Below are 17,947 nucleotides of genomic sequence, written 5' to 3'. Positions count from 1 at the left end.
GCGTGAAAAAGCCTCCCAGCCAGACACATATATACACACGCTACATGTGTATCACAAGTATGCACGCACACAAAGAGCATTGCAGTGCACGCTCGGCATTAATCAGAAACCAGTTGACCGCGGACGCAGATTGTTTTTTATTTCGCTGATCTCTTTCTCTCTCTCTCTCGCGAGTATAATCCTGAATGTGACGCACTTGACTTGCGTAAAAAAAGAAATAGAGGGAGAAAGAGAGAGAAAAAACTCGAATGGAGCAGTCAAAATCAGGTATTATTATAAAGCTCCAAGGAACAGAGCCAAACAAATGACTGCGCGAGTCGTCACATGCAGCGGTGCAGCCGCAGAGAAAAATGACTGTAGTTGCGATCGGAGAACATTTAGCGTGAGAGCAAGAGAGAGAGAGAGAGAGAGGCCGAGTTATGTCACTCGGGCTCTGACGTCTTTCTGTGAACTTTTAACTTTGCCGCGCACGAACGAGCGAGGAGCGACTATACACTGTTATACACGGGTCTTTTGCGCTCGGTCGTGCGGTCGTCACTCACACACACATACAGCTCAAGAGCTTATTACACAACAATGTCTACAGTTTCGAGTAAATTACTCCGCAGTGCACATACACTCGCACACACGCAAGCGCGAGGGTGTACGAACACCACTATTATCATGCACACCTACGCGCGTCAGGGCAATTTAAAACCTAAGCTACGTCGAATGCAGCAGATATACACTTACATCATCACCTCGGCTAGGTCGTATGACTACCGCCACTAGTAGGTATCACGAGTTTTGTTGCACGAATGTCGTGTGTGTCCGTGTACGTGTGGTATTGTTTGCGCTCCCGCGCGAAAACGTTACTCGCGTTTTTCAGGCTATAATAGATTAGTCGTTGCGACGTCGACGCGACTAAATGCATTCACACATACACAGACACATACACGTGGCAACGACTCTCTATTTTTCTATCCCGTGTTGTGGGAAAAAAGACACATGGCACCCCGAGCACTCGTGTACGTCAAAATAGACTTTTCCGCGCTCGTTTTATACACGCAACATAGTAGCAGAAAGCAGCACAGTCAGGGCCGTTTTTCAATTCCGATACATGCATAAACGACAAATCGATGCCTTTCGTTCTGTGTGTGTGTGTGCCTACATGTATAATATACGGACCACAACAATACAATGCTCGACTCGTGCGGTATACACAATGTGTCGTGAACAATTCACAGCAGCGGCCGCAGCGACAGCAGCAGTTCGACGAACCTGATTCTTCATTTTCACAATGTACGCTGTGTGCTGTTTGTATGTGTGCGGGTATACATGTATTACATAGCACCACCGCGTGAAATATTTCCCGCGTCTCTTTTCCTCGCGCTATAACGTTTACACAAACCCGCTGCCAACAACTATATTATTTGTAGACGAAGCTGCTGCTACTGCTATATTGCTAGGTTACTCCGCTTTGGTATATGCACGATAGTTTTTCCTCGTCCGACGACTACTTCTATACTCGACGCTGCAAAGAGAGAGAAAACGACAAAACAGAGGGTGCACACATACGCACACACACATATGTGCGCCAAGAGATCGGCTTGTGTGCGTAATACGTTATTACGTGCGATCGGAGAGTATCGAGCGTACATACACGATGATAATACCCGGGATGCGCGCGCTCGTGCGAAGCTGGGAGCGATGAGTTATTTCAGCAGCAACATCAACAGAACATCCCTGGCAGTATAAGTAATCTCGCTGATGGCATAGCCGCGCTCGCGCGAGAGAGACGGATATAAAATACATCCAGGTGTGTAAGTGCCACGTACCGCGGCTGATGCATGCTACGAAGCTCTCTTTCTCGTCGTGCTTCCATACATCTAATGTATATCTGTATATATGTTCGCAGAGCCAAACTCTGCTACCGCGCGCGCGAAGCAAGAAACGCAAGGCAAGAGAGAAAAAGACCTCTCTCGGCTCGGCGCGCTCGCTGCTGCTGCTGCTACTTGCTGCGCTGTTGCCAGTGCGTAGGTGTGACGCTGGCGAGCGGCCCGAGGACGTGGCAACGTCGCGCTCGCGCTCCGAAACCGAGTACTATATAATATATATCTATACAGCAGCGGCATGACTATATACGTATATAGATTATACATGTGCGAGCTTGCAAACTATCGCATGCCGAGTGCCGCTTGCTATACATATATATTCTTTCTCTCTCTCTTTCCACAGCTATATCTATATGCAGTTCGCAGACGACGAGACTCTCGACGAGTCTCGAGCGCCGAAACCGCGCACACAAGTACTAAGGGTGGCGCATTTTTTGCCGCCTCGTTCGTCGCTGTCGATGCCTCTTCTCCCTGTGTCTGCGTTACTTTCCTATTTAGACGAGTTTTTCCGAGCTCCAAAGTTCACCGCGCCGATCGATGCATGTTTTTGCTGGAAAACGTCCTCGTCTCCGTTTCGAATGCACGCAAAAAGTCGCAAAATGAGTCGAGGAGAGCAGAGCAGCGCATATCTAGATAGTCGTGTCGAGTGCTCGAGGCGGCACGCATCAGGCCAAAAGGGTCGATTGGGAAATTTGGCAGTAGCTGCCTCTCGTAACGATAAAATAAGCCAGTTACCCTCACATACACATACTACCCACAAACAGAGCCGATTGGCACTAGCTGAGCAGTAGCACGCGTACGCCGAACATTCGTGTGAGTGTGTATAGTACACGTGAGCTTGAATACGTATATAGAAGCACTTGAATGCGCGCACGTATTATACACACTCACACGTACACGTACATAGACGACGAGCGGGCGACGATGTCTTGACTTTCAAGCGATCACGCAATAATAATAGCCCCCCGATGGCATTGCAGGGTCGTTCGCTTCTTTCTTGCTCGCTTGAAAATTGCAGTGCCTAGTCCATATAAATACATGCACACACGTACACTAGTGTATGCACATATATATACATGAGTTCTTCGTTATAAACGCATCGACAGTAGTGTAGGTGCCGGAGGCGGAATATTGGAAGCGCGAGGCTCGCAGCTGTGCTAGCATATACAATATAATTTCCATTTACGTACGTACAAACGCAGAGAGAAAAAATTACACTATACGACGCGTCCAATCTCCATTGCGTCCAGTAGAGAGATGGGGCTAGCTCGAAAATTGAAAAGCTCGTCGCTTGTGGAGATGCAGAGAGAAAGTTCGGAGCTCGAGAGGTTCACGTGGGTGCTTTCGTGCACAAAACCGTCGTCGCAAGGGGTGTGCTGCTGCTGCGTTGGATAGGTATATAGTACAGAGCTTTGCGCGCGCCCCGCATGTCGCATCGAATATTGATCATGTTTGCTCGCCTCGGAATCGAATACGAGCTGTGCCTGGTCGTCTGCTGGTGCGTGTACGTGTGCACAGAGAGAGAGAGAACACGCGAGTATGTACGTTTGGTCACCGTAGATAAGAAAAGCAGTAGCTGCGCGCATGTATATGTATATAGCGCACGTGTGCCGTGTGGCGAACCCCTCGGGGCTGAATTGGCAGCGGCAGCAACAGCAGCAGCGCTAGGTAGCGAGTGCAGCAGCATCAGAGAGGGTGGCGGCCGCCTATATACCGCGCGGTCGTCGCTGCTCCGTAGATTTGCCCGCGACGTGTATACGAGTCTCAAACAGTGCGTACATATATACACAGCAGAGACCTACACACGTACACAATATAAACGTGTATAAAGCTCACGGATAGATGGATAGCTCGTGCGGCTCAGATGGGTTTTCTCTCTCTCTCTCTCTCTCTCTTTCACCCGTTCGCTCGTTCGCTCGTTCTCTCTCTCTCTCTCTCTCTCTCTCTCTCTCTCGTGACTGCGCACGCGGACGAACGAACGAACTATGGCCGGCGTACTCGATCAATATACCAAAATACACGCGCCACCCGCCGCCACTGCTTGCATAGATATATATTTATATATATAAGACCGCCTGCCGCCGCCGCTTGGCTTCGTCGAACCGTTGCAGCACTACTGCGAGCCGTATATGTATAGATGTATTTGTGTGCACATATATAAACGCGCTATGTAGCGTTCGCTTCCCTCGCTGCTTTGCAGTTGCAGCCATGCGGACCGAAAGCAGCGCGCGACACATTGACAGCAGCTGCTGCTATTACTGCCTTTGCCCAAAAGGTCGCCCCAGGCTCGACGATACAGCGTGTGTATTATTATATACACGTGCACATAGTAGTACGCACAGCACACGCTGAACGTAAGCCTTATTTTACGCGGACATACGTCTGGTCGGTTCGTGGAATCGTAGGAAAAATAAAAACAAACTTTATCGATCGCAGGACCGTATGGTGTAGGTTGTATAGATATATAACGCACAGAAACTGGTGCAACGTCGAGCGATCGCCACGCGAAGACGGAAGTGTTCTGTTTTTGTTACCGCTGCTGACCATAAGGTCTCTAAACACGGTGTTTTATTTCTTCTTCTAAGCTATACATGCGATTGTGGACAAATATTCGGTTTTAAATGTATGCCGGGAATCTCTGCGTTTCTCTTTTTTCCCCTCCCATCTAGTAGAAATTTGTGTTTTACTGAGCTGTATAATAAGATGAAAATCCAATGAAGAAAATTACACACGCTCACTGTTTACGGTGTCCTTGCCCTCTTACGACAGGTGCGGAATGATTCATTAGAATTAAACACACACAGACACGCAGAAGACACATACACAAGCACGTATTATACGCAGCAGCTTGCGACGTGTATCGTTAATACCCTTCGTTACATAATACGAATCGAGACGTAGCAACAGTAGCAGCAGCGGTGGTGGCACAACGGCAGAGTTTCACATTGGGAGTAGGTATCGGAATTCATATAGCGTTATAGAGGAGAGATAGCGAGCTGCTACGAAGCAAAGTTGGAGCTCATGCACACGCACGTATAGTAGATATTATAATACTCGTGTGGATGTAGGTGAGCACTGTGAGAGATAGAGCGAGAGAGACGATATGATATATAGCCAATGGTGCACAACACGAGTGCGTGTATATAAATGTTTGTGTGCGAAAAAATCACGGGCTCGCTGCCAAGCGACGACGACGATGACGATATTTTTCCAACTCAAATTTAGCATGAGAGTGTGGTTGACGACGATGACGCTGATTATGAAGAAAGTGGTTGATTATACAGCACCAGCGATAAGATTGTCAACCTCGTGCAGCCTCGTATGCGTGCGCTTGCTTGCGAACTGTAAACAACAGCTGGACCAAATTTAACGAACGTACGTCGAGATAATATTTTCCCGAAATTTTCTCCGTTCCTTTATTTTACTCGTTTAATTCTCGTACTTTTTACCTTATCAAATTTATCGAATTTTCAATGTTTACCAGAAAACGCATGCCCTCAAAAACTCACACGCCGCAAAAGCAAACGTGACCTTAATACGATTGAAATAATAGTCGTCGTATATATGCCTTTGGTGTAGCGCGCACTCGGTTTGACGCGCACGCGGCTGTATTATCTAATCGAAAATAGACAATCATCGTCTATTATAGCACAATTCGTTGTTTTTTCTTTTTCTGTTGTTTATCGATCCGCGTGTCAACCGATAACAATCGAACTTGCTCATATACGACGTCTAGCCAAGGAGTCGCGCGTGGCTTACTTAGAAAGTCGCTGCTTATACGTAAATACGCCTGCTATATTGCTGTACGACAATATCGTATCTAATGAACAACGGGGAATCGTTTGACAGTGCGAGTCCACATTGGTAACAATAAGATACTTAAAAACACACATATGCATATAGGCAAGTGGATTCTTATATAAAGAATCACACAATTACGAGACTAGAAAGTACAACGTGAAATTCGTCGATGAAGAGCATTGCCATTGCGTGTGTAGTACGCGGGGCACTGTCGTAAATGGTAAGTATTTCTTCGTATGTGTACTGGCTCGGCTAAATATTACAGGTTGCCCGATCAAGTGACTGTTTTTTTTTTAATTCTTCTATTTTCTAACAGGTATAGCTTTAATGTTAATGTCAGTATAGCTCCGAATAATGACAAGCACCGACATCGAGAAAATAGGAGAAAAGAGAGAAGCTTTGGTGGATAAACGTTATATGTACTCGCGGCCCCCATGAAACAGTGGATATCCAGAAAAAGCCCTCGAATTCGTATCACGTGATCAAACTCACGTAGACTCAAGTATACGTGGGTTAACGCTCTCGCATTTGTGTGTGTGTGTGTGTAGGAGGCCAAAGTCCAGACCGTTAGATACGTATGTACTATTGCTCGGTTGGAGAGATTTTCTGTGTATGTTATGCGTGTGCACATATAGATGTGTGTGCATTGGTAAACGTATTCGTGAAAAGTTTCTCTCTTTCTCTCTACGTATAGCAACTCTCTGGCTATATAAACTCAGCCGGTCTGCGTGTGCGGCATTAGATTAGAAATAAAACGACGAATTTCGAGGAGAAAGAGAGAGAGAGAGAGCAAGCGGCAGTGGCAGTATGTATACGATTATAACAGTGAAGGGGGATCCCCTGTGAAATGAGAGTCACTGTAGAACAATAACTTCGGCAACTCACGTTCTTGCTGTCTCTCTCTCTCTCTCTCTCTCTCACTCAAAATGGCTGTCCTCGGCTATTATTACCCCGTTGTAGCACGAAAAAGCGCGCGCGCGATAGAGAGAGAGAGAGAGAGAAGCCGAAAGGGGGAGGGAGATCCCAGCGGGCGCGCTTCGGCAACAACATTATATACACACACACACACACACAGACGCAGACATATACAGCAGCAGCGGCGCAGCTAAAGCATAGAGCGCGAGAAAATATAAGGAGCGCGACCGAGCGAGGCCTATATATGAGCAATTCCGGAATTTAGTTTCGAATTTTTCGACTAAAAACGGAACAATTTTTTTTCGTTGGACGCATACTTTGAACATTGGGTATTGTTCTTGAAGGTCCTAGGAAGCTAAAAAAATGCGTGAACAATCGAAATTTTAATAGGTAATTTTTTTATAAGCATTTGTGTTCCGAGGAAAAATAATTAGTGCAGGCAAAACGCGCGCTCCATTATCCACCGATCAAAACTTTTCTAATTCGCTGGTAAAACTACTAGTGACCTTGAAAAAATAATCGACACATGTATTTTGAAAGATTTTTACATGCTCTTTCCGATGGTGACCTTAGATTTTTCGAAAAACGCATTATATGGCCAAAAAAACGGCTCAAAAGTCAAGCGTATTTATACAAAAAAAACACTTTTTTGAGCTATAAGCATATATAGTAGGGTGGTCCACTTTTTCAAAAATTTTTTGTATCTCGGGGGATCCATCGGAATCAGAAAATTTGAGGTTTAAAATGAATTTTCCCATAAACTAGAACTCAAAAAAATGATTTTAGATGGTGTCGATGGATTTTTGAAGTTTAAAAACGAGCTCCAAAAAAGAAGCAAAATCGGGCTATCATTCGATTTATTTCAAACTCTGTTTAGAGTGTAAAAATAATCTTGACAATACATTTTCTTATTTGTTTTTGTCAGCAGAATTGAATGCTGTAGTCAGTTTTGACCTAGGAGCACAATTTCATTCAAAAAAATACACTTTTTCGATCGTTCTTTTTCGCAAATTCCGCAAAGTTCATTTTCGAGCGAGTGGCAAATGAACAGAAAAAATCTAGAAAATTTTTTGACACCACCAAAATTTAGGATTTTTCATGACAAATCAAATGGTATAAATTAGTATACACTTTGAAATTATTTTAATGCAGAAAAATACAACTTTATCCCAAAAAACGACATTACGAAAAATTGAAAAATCGAAAAGTGTATTAGTTTCTTCCAGGAAATGGCTAAGTAGAATCAACTATGGAAAAAATTGCATGAAACTATCTGATAGGTTTTTTTCTCACCTTTCCAACGCCGGTTTCAGAAGTTAAAAATTCGCAAGATTCGCTGAGATACAGCTATTTTTGTACGATGCATTTTTTAGGCTTAAAATTCAATAATTCTGAGCTAGCTCTATTCATTAAAAAACCAGCGAAGCAGAATTTAAGCTAAAAAATGCATCGTACAAAAATAGCTGTATCTCAGCGAATCTTGCGAATTTTTAACTTCTGAAACCGGCGTTGGAAAGGTGAGAAAAAAACCTATCAGATAGTTTCATGCAATTTTTTCCATAGTTGATTCTACTTAGCCATTTCCTGGAAGAAACTAATACACTTTTCGATTTTTCAATTTTTCGTAATGTCGTTTTTTGGGATAAAGTTGTATTTTTCTGCATTAAAATAATTTCAAAGTGTATACTAATTTATACCATTGGATTCGTCATAAAAAATCCTAAATTTTGGTGGTGTCAAAAATTTTTTTAGATTTTTTTTGTTCATTTGCCACTCGCTCGAAAATGAACTTTGCGGAATTTGCGAAAAAGAACGATCGAAAAAGTGTATTTTTTTGAATGAAATTGTGCTCCTAGGTCAAAACTGACTACGGCATTCGATTCTGCAGACAAAAACACATAAGAAAATGTATTGTCAAGATTATTTTTACACTCTAAACAGAGTTTGAAATAAATCGAATGATAGCCCGATTTTGCTTCTTTTTTGGAGCTCGTTTTTAAACTTCAAAAATCCATCGACACCATCTAAAATCATTTTTTTGAGTTCTAGTTTACGGGAAAATTCATTTTAAACCTCAAACTTTCTGATTCCGATGGATCCCCCGAGATACAAAAAATTTTTGAAAAAGTGGACCACCCTAATATATATGCTTATAGCTCAAAAAAGTGTTTTTTTTGTATAAATACGCTTGACTTTTGAGCCGTTTTTTTGGCCATATAATGCGTTTTTCGAAAAATCTAAGGTCACCATCGGAAAGAGCATGTAAAAATCTTTCAAAATACATGTGTCGATTATTTTTTCAAGGTCACTAGTAGTTTTACCAGCGAATTAGAAAAGTTTTGATCGGTGGATAATGGAGCGCGCGTTTTGCCTGCACTAATTATTTTTCCTCGGAACACAAATGCTTATAAAAAAATTACCTATTAAAATTTCGATTGTTCACGCATTTTTTTAGCTTCCTAGGACCTTCAAGAACAATACCCAATGTTCAAAGTATGCGTCCAACGAAAAAAAATTGTTCCGTTTTTAGTCGAAAAATTCGAAACTAAATTCCGGAATTGCTCATATACGTACAATATACGTACACGAAAAAATGCAGCGTTGTAAAACTTGTTGTGTTTCGCCTGTTTCTCTGTGTTTATACGAGTGTATAAGAGAGCTGCACATGTATGTGCGCTTGTGTATGTGTGTGTGTGTGTGTGCGTGGATATGGAACTGGAAGACATGCTCTGCAATAATATTGGTAGCGTGCGAGTGTTATTGGAAGGAGCAGCGGCAGCAGTACAAAAAAAATGTTATTTCCCTCTTGAATTCCTGCCTTGTTATCTCAGTTATGTATCCTATGCTTACATGCATTTTTCCTTACCTTATGTATACGTATACGTATAGTATAGTAGCATATATAAAGTGCGCGAGCGCGTTTGCTTGGAAAATAATAATAACGTATGCTAGCAGCAGCGGTACCGACGCAGCCCGCCGATTCTTAGATAAGATATTGTCAATATTGCCAACGCCAAATATATATAACAATATGGGCACTCGTATATACACATATACACAGGAAAAACACACATTACGAGCGAGGATAACGTCTAAGCGTTTCGCGTGCGTGTTATGTAGGCATGGATGCGTGTGTGAAAACGCAAATGTGTGTATACGAGACTGTTTGTATACACATTATCTATTGATTTAACGTGAACGCGTATACGAAAAATGAAATACAGTACTTGGAATCGAATTGCCTACGTGCCTACGGCATCGTGTATATGCACCTCGAGAGAGACCACGGTACACGCAAGGAGGTATAAATCGAAATAAAAGAAATTCATGTCAATACCGGGAAAAGCATGTAAAAGAGTAGGTGCGCGTAGATGAGAGCCACTCGAGATATAACCAAAAAAAATTCGAATATATGGAGCCATGTGTGTGCGCGTATGTGAGCGAGTGGATCGAAGTTACAGAAGAGCCGCCCGCTGCTGCTGCTGCGCACGAGGTCAGGCCGGATTTCGATGTCGGCGGACTCTGCACAGCATAGTTCCATTTCAAGAGAGAAAAAGAGTGAGAGAGATAATGTCCTATTGTTTGTGTGTCGCGTCGGCGGCAGCGAAGATACCGATGGACTGCACGGCACCGGTTGTGTTACTACTCTCTTTCTCTCTATCTCGTGGAGAGAGAATCTATATACTGCACATGTGCTGGAGATATCGCGCGGACTTTCCTGTGCTGGGTCAAAGGTACCGATTCAGAGATGCAGACGCGCTCGTATCTAACACAGCACGATATATAAATGTGCGCCGTAATAAATATAGAAGGGCCAAAGTAGCAGCAGTTGTTGGTATGTAAGCGAGGTCATGGAGGTCGGTAAACAGCGGCAAATACGTAGTAGGGTAGGGGCAAAAATGGGCTCGGTTTTCGCGAGAAACGAGCAGCGACAGCCGCAGCCTGCGCGGAGCGTGTGTCCGTGTGTCGGGAGAGCGAAAGAAAGAAAAGAGCTCGCATAGATCAGAAATTCAGCTGCTCGCAGAAGTTCGCAGAAGTGAAGGGACAGAGAGCTTAGCTGATTATACGGATATATTATAAGGCCGTACTCACAAAGAGTAAGACAAAGTTGCCTGCGGATTCGAGTACCCACGAGTGTATGTGCCGTGATATTATAGGCATGTGTACGCAGTATATAAACTACGCGACGGGAGCGTGTGGCGCCAATCACGTGCGCTTCTTGCCGAAGGTAGGGAGACTCGTGGTGAATATAGTCGTTTGGACGCGGAATTGTAAACAAGGCGACAGCAGAAAAAAAAAGAAAAGACAGCCAGACAGAGTCGTCCGTTCTACATCGATAAATCATCAACACATCGTGTACGCGGGAGAGTCACATGCTCCGCACAAAGTTTCAGTGCACACATGAGAGGTTATAGGAAAACGCGCGTGTTATACAAGTTATAAGAAAGAAAAAGTCTTGTCAGTATCGCTTACCTTTTGAAGTGTTCTCTTATTCGTTCCTCTCGGATGTTTTCCGGCAGATTTCCGACCCACAGGTGACGTGTCTCTCTAACCATTTTGCTCCGAACTCTTCATTTGGGATCGGATCTTGTGCAATCGTGTTTGGCGGCACTTGCTTATACACACACAGCCTCGAAACACGACACACACAAGCAATCCTGCGGAGAAAGAGAGCCTCGGCGTTGATCACCACAACCTTATGCTCTCTTTTGCCTCTCTCTCCCTTTAGATCACACTAGAGAGACGAGGTTGATTTTCGAAATCGCTCGTTTTCTCACATAACGACACACGTTGAGTTTTTTTTTCAAATTTTTTTTTGTCGCACTGTTGAATGAGAGAAACGCACACTCCACTGTGTAATTCCACCTCCTGTTGCACACTGTTGCAAAAACCGCACCTACGACGTCTCACTGCACCTAAGCCGAAAAACCAACCAAACTAAACAAAACTATCATCAACAACGATTTTAAAAATAGGAAATATGTATAGAACTAAATATATATGGGCATATGCAACATGTATAACTTTCTGCCTCGTGGATCGTGCGGATTGTGGAGGGAAGAAGGGAATGTTGAGCTCGGCGATTTTTACTCTTTCAATTTTTTTCTCGTCTCTCGTTGCCGAGATGGGGTTAACAACGATAACAACAAACACTAGATTGAAATCGTTGCTTCTTCGCGGCGCAACTAAACGAACCGTTGTTCGAGCTGCCGGTCGTTGTGCTGATGCTAAAGTTGACGTTGATGGTGGTGACGGCGGTGGCGGCGACTGTGTCTGGTCTCGAAGCGTGGGTAAGCCACATACTGCACTGGCGCATATCACACTTAGAACGATGAACCCATGGCCGTTATTTTCTCGATTCGAACACTACCGCTTGGAATTGAATAATTCAATTTTTCATCCAATTTCAAAGTGATTTCAAAGTGACGCGTTCGATCACACATGCATGTGGAAGGAACGACAACACCGGAGCCGGTGCGTGGGTGAACTTACTTCTTTTAACACAACACACGCGAATTATATATTTTGCGCACACATATACACTCACACCGTGGTGACACTGGCATTATACATGGGCGCCGTGGCTCCGCTCGCTTCCTATACGCAGGGTGTATATCGCGCGCGGGCGGCTCTGCTGCTCGCCCGCGATCGATCGAACTGTACACCACTGTGAACACTGCGAGTGCGAGAGAGTGTATGCGGAGAAGCACACCGTGGCCAAACGGGAGGAAGAAAAAACGACGATGGACGAGTATGTTTTCCTCTTTTTGTCGCTTATATTAACACTCGTCGGAGTCAGCAGGTAATAACACACTTATACAGAACAGCCGGCGAACTTCACTTTAAAAAAAAATTAAAAAAAAAATAAAAAAAATAAATAAAACTGAATGAAAACTTTTTTTTCGCAACACACTGATGCGACTGAGATGCGACGAAGATGTGCTGCAGCTGCTTCGAGCACACGTCCACTGAAAGAGAGAGACACACACAGTCGCTGCTGCTGTTCTCGCTGACTTGCCACCGATGCTGTACCGCCTGTATGTAACGCTGAGAAAGAGATAGATCGAGGCGCAGAGAGAAAAAGAAAAGAAAAGGAGAGGATATATCGTGGATATTTAGAGGAACGGACACAGATAATCACACATGCGTATATGCACATATATGCATAGCCCCAGTGGTATATAAATGCTTACACGTTGTATTTGCACAAACACGAGATTCACTGATTCAGGATCGCACACACACGTTTATGGAACGCACACTTGTCGTTGAGCCTCGTCGTCGATGACTTCTTGGTGATGGCGTTGATGTTGTTGATGATGTCGTTGATTGTAACTACCACAAGCGAGCCCGACCGAGTGCTGCGTAAATACATGTATAGATCATCATCATCATGGGCTATTCGCTCTCCGTGAGAGAGAGAAAACTTTGCGCCGCGTTATACACAGTCGCACGCACGCACACATGCACACATGATACACGGACACATATACACGCACACACACACAGACACTGTGTGCTGCTGCTGCTACTGCTGCTGCTGCTGCTGCGGAGAGCGTTGAGATCTAGCGTGATGTTTTCCTCGATGTTGCCTGTGCTCGGAACGCGCACGTATTACACACTCACACACACTCTCACGTTATACACAGGTACACACGGAGAAGAAACTTTACGTTGCGCTGGCTGCTGTTGCTGCTGGTTAGTGCCTAGCCCTTGGCACGCCTCGTAGACGTTGTGTTGCTTTCTTGTTGCTGTTGTTATGATTATTAACGCAGTCGTCGTGGTTTTCGTCGAAGCCGTCGTTGCGTTTTGTACCACACACGGCTTTTGCACAGCACACCTTATTTAAACTATAATATATATCTAATATATATGATATATTATAATATATATAGTTATATATATTTATCACACGCACGCACAAAAAGTTGTTTTTGCTCGCTTATAATGCCTTGCGCTGGTGTATAAGCGAGGAACGGCGCGCGCGCGGCACACAGCACACGGGCGATGATGGGTCTTGCTTACTGCACTACACTACACCGAGTGACGTCACTCCGGTGGCGGGAGCTCGCAAGCGGCACTAGAGAAGCAGAGCTCTCTGTCTCGCTCGCTCGAGCGCTGCCGAGCTCTGTCTCTCCCCTCCTCACCACCACCCCGGGATCGGCTTTCACGCGCCGTATATGCTCTCCGTGTACGTGTGCGCGCCTTCGAGTGTGTGTGCGCGAGAGAGATAGCGAACGAATTACGCTTCCCCTCGATCGGACGAGAACGACGGCGGCTTTAGAGAGTGGTGGGGTCTCTTGGCATAAAACGACTATGAGAGAGAGAGAGAGAGAGGGAAGGGAAGGGGGACAACCGAGCACGCTCCCCCCTGCTTTTTGCTGCTTCTCTGTGTGAGAGTGTGTGTTTATACGTATGCTCGTGGTTGCATGTGTGCAGCACGCTACACTGCCGTCGTGGCTGTCTGCCTGCCTGCGCGCCCTCGCCCCTTTTTGCCAACTCGCGCAAGCGCAACAAAGACCGAACGAGCATTTTATACATGCAGAGAGCTCTGCTCGTAGCATGCACCGAGCTGCTGCTGCTGCTGCTTCTCTGTGCATGTGTGCGTGAGTCGTGTTTTCTATACATCAGCGAAGCGACCCCTCCGACAATACTCCTGACTCGCTCGTTCGAACGTTCTCTCTCTCTCTGTGTTTCAAATTTTCCGTCTTCGTCGCGCTCGTTACAGCAGAGGCCGTCTGAGCGTCCAACACACGTACACAGCGTGCCGTCGCTCGTTGGCCCCAGTGCCGTGTCTTGAATTTCTTTCTCCTGATGCATGGCCGCACGAGCGTACTGCGCTTACACGAGTACGAATATACACGAAATTGCTCTGCTGTACGTACTACGAAGGGATATAATATATAAGCCCGAGCTCTCCTCAGTCATTACCCATAACGACGTTATACACGCGCGGATTGTATTTTTCCCCAAAAATTCAGCCGCATTATACGGAGACTCTGTCTTTTCTCCCCCTGTAGCATTTATCATGCCGTGTATAATATATATCGATCTGTTTTTGCTCTCGCAAGCAAATATGCACGTTTCGACGACGACGTCGAGAACTCGCATGTGTGCTGTACAGAGCTCCGCGACTCGACTTCGATATCGTATATAATATCCTATACACGTTGTTACCCAGGGCGACGAAATAATCCGGGTAAAAATGAATTATTCAACGCCAGTCGGGAAAGCTAATCGACAGCCTCTCTCTCTCTCTCTCTGTCTCTCTGTCGGAAGTGCGTAGGCAAAACAACTACTGCCAAGCCACTCGAGCGGCGCACATTTTTGCATCGATTATGTTGTATAGGTGTATATTATATATAGCAAAAATGGAGTTATACAGGTATATTGCAGAAACACGCGCGTCGACATAAATACATATACGTGGTTTAATTCCTTATCGTGCGATGCGCGTGAAAAGCGTCGAAACGTGCCTATGGCACGAATACGACGATCACTGTTGCTGCTGCTGCTCACTAAATCGTGCATATTGTAGCGGTCGAAAAAGACATTCCGTGCTACCGAATATCAGCGCTCGAGTATGAATAAATTACGCCTCGCAATAGAGGTATTTTCGTGCTTATGATGCACACAACAACGAAACAGTCGTAAATGCAGAAACTGTGATCCATCGCGAGGAAACAAACGAAATTTTGTGTATCGAGCCTCGTGCACCACATTTTCCACCATGTACTGACAGAACATGTCCGTTGCCGGTAAAATTGAGCGAGTTTCTATTCGTAAAAATTTATCTGTTTCTTTGTATAGGGGCTTTTGTACAAAGACGACTATATCACTAATATTCGAGGAATTTATATGTATCGCAGGGTGTCGAATCAATCGTAACATCACACGGCATCGCATGGCCATAAGGCCGTGAAAAAATGCTACGAAACGTGCGAGTAAATGTGTCCAAGGCCTGTGGAACGTGGCACCGAAATTTCTAGCTACGGTCATTGTAAAGCAACTTTTTTTTTCTTTCTCTCTCTCTCTCTCTCTCTCTCTCGCTCACTCTCCGTCTTTCTCTGTTGCTTCATAATAGCAGTTCGGTCGGTCGCGCGCGCCGCTCGCTCGTTCCGCGCGTCTCTGTCTGTGCGCCTGTCTCTATGTATGTGTAAGGTATATAATATATTTGTGTGTATATGTGTGTGTGTGTGGGTATAGCACAGCTCGACTCTCGAGTCTCTCCTCGAGTGTAGGACACAGCCGAGAGCGCGCGAGGCCCGTGAACAGCATATATAGCAAGCACGAGCGCACGACAGCGAGAGAGAGAGAGAGAGAGAGAGAAAGAGAAAGAGAGAAAGATATAGAGATGAAAACTGCTCCCGACGTTGCCACAACTACGTGTATATAGAGTTGGGTGCCGTGCGAAGCCAAGCCTGTGTGCACCACGAGTGAGAGAGAGAGAGAGAGAAAAGTACATTCGTATGTGTGTGTACATTATATACATGCTGCCTCATACAGAATATATAGTACGCGTACATGTACGCTTCGGCAGTCGGCTACAGTATACATATAATGGATATAATACAACATATATTCGAGCCTTGCGAGACGAAACGAGATGTGGAGAGAGAAAGAGAGACAGAGAGAGAGCGAAAAAACACACATGCGATACGCGTATACGTACTGTACGTACTGTACGCCGTGCATGTGTTCGATCGCATTGATTCGCCGTATTATTATTCTTTTATTACGTTCCCATCGCGATTAATTATTGGCCCCGTGTGCGACGCGCCCAATGTCGCGGGGGGAAACAAGACTCGCTATACAGCACGAAGCCAAAATGATATGACGACTACTATATACGATGCCTCGAGGCGAAACGAGATGACACTCGATTTTGGACATTTGATCCTTGCTTATTGCAGCAACAGCATCAGCATCATCGGAACCGTAGCTATAATACGCGACGTCGCTCGCGTATATTATAATATGAATTTCACATCAGTCGTCTCTCGCACGTCGTGCATATACATTTTTTTTTTGCTGAGCTGGAGCAGCATTGAAATACGCTTGGCTTCGCTGCTCTGCCATATAACGTACCATCCGGTGTTTTAATGGAATTGATTTTTTTTTCCCTCTCGTTTTTTCTTTCCTAGGCGTGACTTTTCTCTCTCTATCTCTCTTTTTCTCTGCCTCTCTCGAATGGAAACTCGCTGCAGTGTACGCGAGCGCATAAGTAATGATGACTGGACTGTGCCCGCGCGTAAATATGAGAGTCAATGTGTATACATGCATGCATACGTCGAGCTGCCAAGCATACACAGCATACACATAGATACAAAGAGTTGAAAATATATACAGCGAGAAACACTATTCCCCGTTCTATTGCCGGAGACTGCCGCTGCTGCTGCTGCTGCTGCTCCGTGTAGCACGCTGCAGGGCGGCAGAAAAAGAGCCGCCGCTGCTCTGCTGCAGTCGAAGTGGAGAAAATAAGAAGGAAATGAAATAAAAGGCAGCAAAAGTTCTAGATGTATATCTGTATATTACGGAGGGCCGAGAGAGAAAGAGAGAAAGAGTGCGAGCTGCGCAGGATGAGGTGGCAAAGTTACGAATAAAAGAAAAGAGACGAAAAGAGAAAAAGATGAAAAAAAAAGTTATGTGTGCGCAGGTAGAGAGAAGGCCCTGGCATTCGAAAAAAAATAAAGTGGAAAAAAATAAAAGTAACATGAAGCGAATTGTGAAGCGAGCGCGAGAGACGTATAGCAGTTTGATGCAACCAGGCTATATAGCAAGAGCAGCAGCGCAGCAGTGGAGCTTATATAGCTGGAGGATCTAGTAAATAGGCAAAATAAACAAATCGAACGCGGAACGAGTATAGCAGAAGCGGCATCGCAGCCAAGAGCGAAGTAACAGCAGCAGCAGCAGCGGCACAGCATGCACATATACGTATATATATTTTTGTTCGCCTTTATATATATATCTATATAAGCTGCTGCAAGAAAGAAAGGCTCGAGCGCGAATGGAAAATCGAAACTGCAGCGCGGCAACGGTGTGTGCCTATATACGCGCGCGTGGATGGCAGAGCTCGAGCGCGATATATATAATATATACCAGTCGCTGCCTGCGAGCCAAGCGCGCCGAGTTTTATGCGCGTACTTGTGTGTACGCGTGTGTGTGAGCGCGCGAGAGAGTAGTGTGCGTCGTGCATGCACGTATAGCTATATACAGTGGTAAATACTGGCAAGCGCACGTAGCACGGCCGGGAGAGAGAAAGAGAGAAAAACTCTGTCCAAAAGAAGTATACGAAAAAAAAAAAAAAGAAAAAAAACGAGGGCTCCGCTTGGCTCGCTTCGGCGCGCACAGAGCGG

At 45.0% G+C, this 17,947-nt stretch overlaps 1 protein-coding gene across 3 annotated transcripts in view; it reads right to left on the bottom strand.

Annotated features, from left to right (window-relative positions):
• LOC106658058 (protein split ends) overlaps positions 1 to 13,081 on the bottom strand; it is an 88,762-nt gene extending 75,681 nt beyond the window's left edge. Inside the window, exons 1-2 of one of the 3 annotated variants that reach the window (XM_014379864.2) lie at positions 12,785 to 13,081; positions 11,064 to 11,528 (exon numbers count right to left, since the gene is read on the bottom strand). In XM_014379864.2, the coding sequence (XP_014235350.1) occupies positions 11,064 to 11,146 (83 nt within the window). In that variant the 5' untranslated portion in view covers positions 11,147 to 11,528; positions 12,785 to 13,081. Of the gene's footprint in view, positions 1 to 11,063; positions 11,539 to 12,784 lie in introns of all 3 variants that reach the window. The other 2 variants (XM_014379865.2, XM_014379866.2) reach the window with 2 other exon arrangements.
• Between the last annotated feature and the right edge of the window lie 4,866 nt (positions 13,082 to 17,947).

This window comes from Trichogramma pretiosum, unplaced genomic scaffold (genome assembly GCF_000599845.2).
Source record: "Trichogramma pretiosum strain Unisexual culture from Peru unplaced genomic scaffold, Tpre_2.0 scaffold6, whole genome shotgun sequence".
NCBI classification, from domain to species: domain Eukaryota; kingdom Metazoa; phylum Arthropoda; class Insecta; order Hymenoptera; family Trichogrammatidae; genus Trichogramma; species Trichogramma pretiosum.
Note: the sequence above shows the minus strand (reverse complement) of the source record. Positions and strands in the feature narration are given on the sequence as shown.